The 10,559-nt window shown below is 38.7% G+C and overlaps 1 protein-coding gene across 2 annotated transcripts in view; it reads left to right on the top strand.

The window, feature by feature from the left end:
- The first annotated feature begins 503 nt into the window (after nt 1-503).
- The window catches only part of LOC116094235 (acidic mammalian chitinase), a 27,283-nt gene continuing 17,227 nt past the window's right edge, over nt 504-10,559 (top strand). The window contains exons 1-3 of one of the 2 annotated variants that reach the window (XM_031376146.1): nt 504-960; nt 4,881-4,910; nt 5,407-5,608. In XM_031376146.1, the coding sequence (XP_031232006.1) occupies nt 5,532-5,608 (77 nt within the window). In that variant the 5' untranslated portion in view covers nt 504-960; nt 4,881-4,910; nt 5,407-5,531. Of the gene's footprint in view, nt 961-3,596; nt 3,667-4,880; nt 4,911-5,406; nt 5,609-10,559 lie in introns of those variants that run through there. The other variant, XM_031376145.1, reaches the window with a different exon arrangement.

Raw genomic sequence — 10,559 nt, forward strand, 5'->3', positions numbered from 1 at the left:
AGAGGAGAAGGAGGAAAAGAAGGGGGAAAGAGAGAAGGAGGAAGAGGAGGAGAAAAGGAGGAGGCTGAGAAGGAGGAGGAGGAAGAGGAGAAAAAAGGAGAAAGGAGGAGGAGGATTAGAAGGAGGAGGAAAAGGAGAAAGAGGAGGAGAAAGAGGATGAGAAAGAAGAGGAATTGGGTACAATTTGTGTTGCCTATACACTCACAGAGCATGGTTAATTTCTTGAAAGCCAGCACTAAAAGAAAACTCAATCCTTTCCCACCTGGACCCCCACCAGCATCCTTCAGTTGGAGAGAGCTACACTTCAGTAACCTTAGCATTTTTTAGGAGTTCTCTTGGATCGTTTTCTGTTTAGGCTGTTACTTTTTTAAAGAGGTTGTGAAGGGGTGGAGGTAGGCGTTGTCACAGAAGCTTTCTATGTTCATTGTTCTCAACTATAATTATGAAGTCATCAATACCATGGCAAAAGTAGCTTCATTGCCCTTTACAGTCAGTGGGAACACTGATCATGGACTTTCACATGGTTTCTGATGACAGCACAGACCATGGATTTCCACATGATCTTCCACATCAGCTCCCTGATATAGACTACAGACAGCAATAGAGTCCTCTGCTGCTACACAGACCACAGACACCATCATAGGCCTTGGTGTCAGCACAGGACAAGGGCATAAACATAGTCTCAGATGGCAGCACAGGACACTCACATCAACAACCCCCCCCAAGCCCTCATAAGTAACATGGCTTCAGGCATCAGTACAGACCAGAGACATCTACATGACCTTCTGTGGTAGTAGGGGCCTCGGATATCACCACAAACCCTTGCTGCAGTTGAACCATGGACCCAGACATGATCCTCAGTGGCAGCAGAGACCGTAGGCATCAATAAAGCCTCTGGAGGTGGCCAGACCAGGGACATCTGAATAGTCTTCAGGCTAGAGAAATCAACATGGCTCCCAGGTGCTGTAAGACCATGTACACTTACATGAACTTTGAGCTTCAACAGGGCCTGGGGAAGCAGACCACAGATATCAAAATAACCTTCAGTAACAGCACAGACCAGAGAGGTCTTTTGAGGAGGTCCAATCCAGAAAATAAATAATTCTTCATCCTGGACATCTGTTTGTTGCTTAGGACCAGGGCAATCATGCATCTGGGCAGCATATTGGGGACTGAGTCAGAGTGCAAGCTCCAGGCTTTCTCTTATACCTATCATGACCTTCGAGTCTCTAGTTCTACCTCTCTCCACTGTTCACTCTTCCATTCCTCTATCTTTCCCATTTCTCTATTGAATATTTGTTCATTGTAGTGGCATTGGAAATTGGAGTGTGTCATAGTGTTTCGTATGTTGTCCTATACATACATACATACATACATACATACATACATACATACATCACACACACACACACACACACACACACACACACACACACACACACACACACACAGATACACCCCACACACAGGCAGGGTGTCAGGTGCAGTTTTTGTGTTAGTTCCTGGCTGTTGCTCAGTTCTCTGCCCTCAATGTGAGGTCTGCCAAACCGAGGCCCACCAGGCTTGACCTTTACACTGCAGCACTGCTGCCCCACACTCTCTGTCCTCTAGCAGGGCAAGCAGTGTGGGCAGCTGCAGCAGCTCCATGTTAGTGGCTGGTTGGCCTTTGGGCCTAGACCTGGCCCTATTCAGCAATGATCTGTTTCTTCAGGAGCCTCAGGCTGACACACATCTCCCTGTGTTTTGTGTCAGTAACCCCAAGGCTCATCAAGAATGACCTGTGCCTGTAGTCTGGGTATAGATTTATAATTCTCTGTCATCTTTCCTTCCAATTCCGTGACTCCACATTTTAAAAGTATCTTCTCATAAGACTTGCTCCCCCCCCCCACTTAGTTGTTTTGGAACTATTGCTGGCCTAGCAGACTCCTTTTCTGCTTTTGTATCACCCCTCAGAGCCTCCTCCATGGGGCCCTCAGATTCCTTGTATCTCTGTGGCCACTTTTTTGTCATTCATTTATTTACATTCCAGATGTTGTCCCTTTCCTGGTCTCCCCACAAGAATTCTTCACCCCATCCTCCCTCCCCTTTGACTCTGAGAGGGTGCTCCCCACCTCCCCACCTGCCCACCCAAAGCTCACCCTGTCACTATATCTCCCTTGCCTGGGGCATCAAGTCTCTCTAGGATTAGGCACATCCTCTTCCACTGAAGTCCAGACAAGGCAGTCCTCTACTACCTATCAGCCAAGGGCTATGGACCAGCCCATGTATGCTTTTTGGTTCGTAGCTTAGCTTCTGTGAACTCTGAGGGTCTGAGTTCATTGAAACTGTTGTCTTCCTATGGAGTTGCAATCCCCTTCAGCTTCTTCAGTTCTTCCCCTATCTCTTCCATAGGGGTTTCCACTGACATTTTTGTGCTTTTCCTAAACAAATAACTTTTAAGAAAGAAATTTTAACTGAAATACCCCATGTTTGTGGATGATGTTCCTAGAAGCCATAGGTTAAATGAACAAAAGCCCAGTGCTAACCCGATCCTACAGTTGTTAATCAGGAAGGCCATGGTAGTCCCTAAACAATTCAGGCTATTCCCATTGCTCTTGGTTATTCACTAGAACTAGGTTGTTAGACTTTCTTGCTGAAGAAACTACACCCTGTGGCTAGAGGGTACAAAGAAATCAAGTTGGGGCTAAGCTGGAAGCTTCCAGCTTTCATACTGTGTGTGAGGGCTGCTGGTGAAGAAAAGCTATTCATTTTGCAAGCTGGTAGAAAATGTATATTTTAATACTGATCTGTCAGGCAAGATGGCTTTATTGGTACCAGTGTGAAGTGAATGTTCCGGAGCTGACCCACGACTTTGTGGTTGGATTTGAGGCCTGTTCTACAGGAGGGACTTTATGTCTGGTACTTTAAAACTAATCAAGAGTTTGGAGAACCTATCTTTTGCAAAATGGAAATGGTGTCAAATTGCCTTCTAAATGTTTATGTTTATAGCTATAAATTAGTGCAGTTGTCAGGAAGAATTAATAAGAGTAGAAATCTACTAGAAGGAATGATAAATCAGGATTTTTTTTCATTTATAGAATTTTAAACCAAATTACCTTATAATTTTAACTTGGAGTCACTCTTAAGGACAGGAATAGGCAGAATGTATAGGAAGCGTCCCTTGAAGAGGAGAAGTTCTTTAGGCACAGATTGTACATGGTGCATATTAAAATTCCATAAAAGAAAACAGTTTTAAAGCAGCTAATGATTTCCAAAAGTTTTTGGTGTTTACTTTCCAATAAGAACATTCTTTTATGCCAGGTATGAAATGTCCACAAAATGAAAGAACGTCAGTATATGAACAGGTGTTTCTCCACACTGGGAACTGCCAAAAATGCTATTAAGATTCAAGGTTGTTTCTATTGGTCTACATGACCCTTCTATGGAGACATGGTCTTATTTTGTCCATATAGGCAGGAAAGGTAATGACAGAGGTGAGAGATGTAAGCAGCCAAATCTACAGGGGAGATCTGGGAATTTAGTGATTAGTCACATACATGGATTGGTTACATTCTGTCCATTTAGAAAGCCATGTGATAAGTAAACACTCAGGTGATATAAAAAGCCCTTTGAGGTTCCTCTGGAGCAGTACTGAAGGAATCATGGCAAAGCTACTTCTTGTTACAGGTGAGTCTTTTGTCAGAGTCAGAGCTTTGGCCTTTCTGTGTGTCCTTTCCTCTTAGGATCTCATAACCAGGAAACAGTCAGTGCATGACAGTCTGACCTTTTTGTTTCTTTCTTCTCATTACAAATGTTCTTTCCTCATACAATAAGTCTTTCTCTTGATCTCAAAGCTTGCATCGCTGTCATGGTATGTCTTTCAGTACCTGTCTTACTCTTTCCTGTCATTTCCAGTCATCCATTTTCCCTACTAATCTTCCTGCACCACCTGCCTTAAATTAATATTTTTATTTACTTCTCTGTAAATAGGAAGTAGTTCCTTTGGAGATAATACAAAAATAAACCAACAAAAAACCAGTAGCAATCTTTACAGAGATATACAAGTTTTCTTTGCTCTGCTTTCTGCTGGATTATTTATTTTCCTTTATCATTCTGCTGAGATGATGATGGCATAACTGTCACTTCCACACATTCAATAAGTGATCGATTCAGTAGTTGTTTAGAACCAATTCATGTCTAAAACTTACAAGATGCCCTAGATTTGTGCTTTAGAAACTTTGCTATGCTTTAAAGCCTTTTTTTCAAAGGGTTTCCAAAGCCTGGTATATAAAAGATGCTGAGATAAGTGGCCCAGTTCTCTTGACAGTGATTCAAACCTGTGGTCCCTGTACTCAAGTGGCACAGGCAGGAGGTTCTTTAGGTCAAAGGCAGCCTGGGCTATAGAGGGAGATAATGTCTAAAGAAAGTTCTCTGTCGAAGCCAAGGAGAAGCATCTAGAGGTATATCTTCTCTAGGAAAATTTCTCTGAAGATGTTACCAACATGTTCCTCTAGCTTAACCCTTTACTTTAGAGGATGCCTTCTCTGTTACGGAGAAGTACTGAGCACATCAGCTCGGGGAAATGAGGCACATTTGATTCTGTGGTCACTGAGTGCTGTGAATTTGGAGCAATTTTAGTCAGTCCTGCTTTACACCTAGTAGACTTCACATTTTCAAAACTTATGGCGCAGAGTGTAAAAAAGGATAGTGTCCATTTTTGACCAAGTGGTAAAGTATAAATCAAAGAATGTTTACTGAAAAGGTCACCCCGTTACACAACTGCAAAGTTTCACTTGGACTGTCACAGCACATGGCAAGCAGGATGGACCATAAACTCTAGAGTTATATCCTAGAAGATTCAGGCAACTGCTTCAAAATAAATATCTGTTTTCTCTTTTTAGGCCTGGCTCTTCTGCTGAATGCTCAGCTGGGTAAGTTGCTGATTCTATGTTCTACTTTTGACAAAACAATTGACTACCATAAAACTTAAACATCTTAAGTTACATAATGCAACTGTCTGATTAATATAATTAAGTAAAAATACTTTCTAGTATTTGGAAAAAATGTACCAGGAGATAAAACATATTAGAGAAAGAGAGATGGGTTTGCCTTATGGAGGAGTAGACTTTTAACTCAGCTGTTATTGTTAGTTTCTGTAGCTTGACCACCTATGAGTTTATAATTCTCATCCACTCACTAGTCTTTATGAGACTACTGAGCTTCTTGAACTATGAGTATGTTTGTTTCAAGATCCTCAAATGTATTTTTACCATCTCTTAATTTCTTTGTAACAGTGCTCCCAGTAGTCACCTATACTTGGAGATCAGGGCTCTGAGGAAGTGTGGGTAACAGAAGCAGAACCCCAACTGTTTTCACAGTTCAGTACCAAATATACCAAGCCATCATACTTATTCCTAATCACCACAGGGTCTGCCTACAATCTGGTATGCTACTTCAGCAACTGGGCCCAGTATCGGCCAGGTCTTGGGAGCTTCAAGCCTGATGACATTGACCCCTGCCTGTGTACTCACCTGATCTATGCCTTTGCTGGGATGCAGAACAATGAGATCACCACCATAGAATGGAATGATGTTACTCTCTATAAAGCTTTCAATGACTTGAAAAACAGGTAAAAGAAAGAGGCAAATAGATATCTAAGTTATATCTTTTAGACCAGTAGTTACTACCACCATTGCTTCTGAAGATATTATTCATAACCAACAGATTTGTGATATGTAACAAATCAATGCCTATCTGTCTATCCATCCATCCATCTATCCACCCATCTATCTATCCATCTATCTATCTATCTATCTATCTATCTATCTATCTATCTACCTACCTACCTACCTACCTACCTACCTACCTACCTACCTACCTACCTACCTATCTATCTATCTATCTATCTATCTATCTATCTATCTATCTATCTATCTATCTATTTATCTATCTATCTACTTTTACTTACTGTAAAATTAATTATAAGAATTTGTATAATGTATTCAAATCATACTATTCTTTTTCCAAACCCTCCCAGATGTTCCCCCTTTTTCTACCTATGCAACTTAGTATTCTTGTTTTTGTTTTAAAGCCATTGAACATAATTTGTGCTTTCCATATATTTTTGGGTACATGGGCATCCACTGAAGTAAAGTTTAGTAAGGTTTACCTATTAAGAATCACACCCTTCAAGAAAATAGACTCTCGACGAACAACAATATGAACTAACTAGTACCCTCAGAGCTCCCAGGGTGTCAACCACCAACTAAGGACTGCACATGGTGGGTCTGATTGTTCTGGCAGCATGTGTATAGTAGAGGATTGCAAATTCGATCATCTATAGGAGGAGAGGACCCTGTGAAGGTTCTGTGCCCCAGTGTAGGGGAATGTCAGGGTCAATAAGTAGGAGAGGGTGGGGTGGCAGGCATGGGGAGGGGGGAGGCAACAGGGGTCTGTTCTTGTTGTTTTTGTTTGTTTTTTGGAGGGGAAACTGCGAAAGGAGAAATTTACATGTAAATAAAGAATATCTAATAAAAATATTTTAAGTATAAAAAAAGAAAGAAAGAAAGAAAGAAAGAAAGAGAGAAAGAAATAAAGAAAGAAAATAGACTCTCCCAGAAGCTATCAACCAGCACTAGTGGCTTCAGATAGGGATGGGACCTTTTAGCCATTCTTCCTTCTCTATGATAGTATTCTGTCTGGTCTGAGGTTGTAGATATGTTGGCATATGCTGTTATAACTGCTGTGAATTCATATGCACAATTTCTCTGTTGTATATGGAAAACATTTTTCTTGTAGTCTATGGTATCTGTTTCTTATAGTTTCTTTCTACCCTCTCTTCTATGATTATTCTGTTTCATTTTTGGCCTGTTGCACATGATGAAACTCATATGTGGTATTAGCACCAGGGCCAAGAACCTCTGCATAGACACTTCCTAGTTATTTGTTGTTTGTTGATACAACCACATGCATGCATTGATGTTCTGAAATAAGTAGAAACTGTGGTGTGGTCCATGTGAAAATTAGCAAATATTCTTCACATGTTTTTATTCTAAAACATTTTAAGTAAACATCCAATGCTTTTCAAAACACTACACTGTGCTATAAATTATAGAAACAGTGTTTAAAGATGAGCTCTTGAACTTTTTCTTCCTATTTCACTAAAGTTTATATTTATTGAGCAACATCTCATTAATCCTTCCTTCCACTTCTTAAACCTGGTAACTTCAATATGTTAGTTTTGCTTCATTTTATTATATTTCATTTTGATATGTTTGTTATATCTTAGAAATGTGTTCTTTTCTAGTGAAAGAAAAAAAATAGAACATATTCAAGGGTGTGGGGTGGGAAAAAACTGGAAGGAGTAGAGGGAGGAGGAACTATTATCAGGATATTTGTATGAGAAAAGAATTTATTTTCAAAAAAAGGAAAAAATCCTTCCCTCTACTTTTGTGAGTTCAAATATTTTAGAATATTTTGCTTATGAGTTATATATTATTTGTCATTCTGTGCCTCATTTATTTCAGATAATGTGTTACCTTTTAGACTTAAACATGTTGTTATATTTCATTCCTTTTATGATTAAATAATATAATTTATCACATATCATAGCACGTACTTTTTTAATGGTTCATTCTTTGATAAGTACTTGTAGTGATTATGTATCTTAGATAACCAAGAATAACACTACAGTAAATAAGGAAGTGCTAGTATCTGTCTGAGTCATTTTTTTTTTTGCATCATTTGAACCTAAAATTATTAAGAATGTTACTAGGGTTACCATGGTTCTATTTTAAATTTGTTCAGGAATCTCCTCACTTATGTGTAATGTCTATAAACATTTCCATTTACACCAACTGTTTTCTGTATTCTTTACCCCCTTTTGGGATGAAACACTATCAATGCTGTTTAGTTTGCATTTGCATTTAGTTTGCATTATGTGTAATGAATTATCTTTTTTATATGCCTTTGGGGCATTTATATACTTTTGGAAAATGTATATTCAGGGTTTAGCTCATCTTAGAATTAGGTTATTTTTTTCTTGTTACTGAGCTGCGTTCTTGATATATTTGTGCTGGCCCATGTCTGCTTCTCACTCAGGGTAGCCAGGCCCATTGTACACTGAGTGGGCTGGAGGAAGGGATGCTTATCCAGGCACAGGTCCATGCTGTGCAGCATCTCAGTAGGTGATGAGTGTACGGAAAATAAACACACTTGGGAACAGCTTCAGAGAACAGGCTCATTTATTGGAGATGGGGATAAAAGGGTATTTATGTCCCTGGGGAGGTGGCCAGGGTTTCTGGGGCAAGGGTTGTGTGGCTCTGTATCATTGGCAAAGCTAGGGGTGTTAGATGATTTATCTGCATACTCAGGGGCTGTAGGGTCTGGGTGTGTGTAGGGGAACCTTATGAGGTCAAAGTGTGGAGCTTGATAACTGTTAGGGTAATAAATTCTTACTAGAGTTGATGGAGGGGCAGCTGACTTTATGGCATGAGGTTGGGAGGGGGAGGTAGCCAGCTCCTGCCATCCTCATGAGAGGCATCTAAGGTCGAAGCTCCTTCAACCCTTCCTCCATAGCCCTGGGCAATTATGGTCCTACATATTTGGAATATCATCCTTTAGCAAAATAAATGATGTATATATTTTCTCTCATTCTTTAAGCTGAAAAATCAATCTATCTCAAGATCCAGTTCTATCATTCAGGGCATATACTAAATGGACTCCACATCTCACTGCAGAGCTACTTGACCAACCATGGTCATTGTTGTGCTATTCATAATAATCAGAAACGGGAAACAGCTTAGATGTTCAACTGATAGATAATGGAAATATAGCACATTTACACATTGTTATATTCAGCTGTCAAGAAAAATGAAACCAACAGATTAGAAACGCTCATCCTGAGCAAGGTAACTCAGATTCAAAGGGACAGACATTGCATATTTTTTCCTATATGTGAATATTAGATTTTAAGGTTTATGTATGTACCAAAGTCCAGCTTTAACATATTAGGTCCTGAGGGGGACGTGTAGTGTCAGTGATTAATCACTCAGCAGACTTTTCTGAGGGAGCAAAACTTAATTCTCTAGGGCCCAGTGAAAAAGGGTAGAAACACACACACACACACACACACACACACACACACACACACACACACATACACTCACACACTCACCCCAGTGGATGAAGCATGGCTCCAACAACTTTATTTTTCTTCCATAGCTTATATTTCCCAGTAAAATCTCTCAAGCAGTGTAAAACTTACAGTGTAGTTACATTCTTTCTTCCTTAAGTGAATGATTACAGTAAGTATAAGAAAAAAACCAAAAAACAAAAAACAACCGATCATGTTTCTCAATACCCTTACATGATTAAACATTTTACATTATTCCAAAGAATCCACATAATTCTTGTCTAAACAACTTGTTAAAAATTAAGTGTAAGCAAGCAAGGCATTTTTTTCCCCAGCCAGTTCTCTTACTGGCAGGCTACAATTCGCAGTTACAAATCATTTTATTATTTTACGATTTATCTTAAAAAAGTAATTTTATAAAAATCTTTAAAAATCACAAGTCTAAACTTTTATATAAAAAATCAGTAACTTTCACTTTATTTTTACATTTTTTCCCTCTGGCATTTTTTCATTAATCATTTATTCATTTACATTTCAAATGATATCACCCTTCACGGTTAATCCTCCACAACCCTTTCTTCTAGTCTTGTTTCTGATTTCAGTGGAATTGCTTTGAGTTTCTCTCCATTTAATTTTATGCTGGCTACATGCTTGATGGACATTGCATGAAATATCCCTTGTTTTCTTGTATCCATCCATGACGTTTATCATGAAGGGATGTGGGATACTTGTCAAAGGCCTTTTCTGTATCAAATGGGATGTTCATGTGTTTTTAACCTTTCTTTTTGTTTAGTTTATAATTATTTTATTGAGTATTTTTGCAATATATGCTTTAAAGAAAATTGGCCTGTAATTCTCTTTCTCTGTTGAGTGGTTTGTGTATCAGTGTGACTGTGGCCTCATAAAAAGAATTTGGCAAAGTTCTTTCTGTTTCTATTTTGTGGAATAATTTGAGGAGTACTGATGTTATGTCATCATTGAAATTCTCATGGAATTTTGTGCTAAAACCATCTGACCCTGGGCCTTTTTATTATTGTGAGATTTTTAATGACTGGCTCCTTTTTTTTTTTTTGAGTTTAGGAGTTATAGGGTTTTAAAAATTGTTTATTTTACTTTTATTTAACTTTAGTAAGTGGTACCTATTGAGAAAATTATTCATTTCTTTTATATTTTTCATTTTGGTAGAGTATATGTTTTTCAATTATGCCTTTATGCTTCCTTGGATTTCCTCAGTGCTCATTGCTATGTTCTTCTTTTCCTTGATGATGTTTTTAATTCCCTCTGTGTTTCAGTCAGTTTGGATTAGGATTTGTTCATCTTACAATTTTCTCAAACAGCTAATTCTTTGTTTCATTGATTCTTTGCATTAATAACTTTCTATTTAATGGATTTCAGAAATCAGTTTATTATTTTTGCCATTATTCCTACTAAACTTGATTTCTTTCTT

Source organism: Mastomys coucha, unplaced genomic scaffold (genome assembly GCF_008632895.1).
Source record: "Mastomys coucha isolate ucsf_1 unplaced genomic scaffold, UCSF_Mcou_1 pScaffold16, whole genome shotgun sequence".
NCBI lineage: Eukaryota > Metazoa > Chordata > Mammalia > Rodentia > Muridae > Mastomys > Mastomys coucha.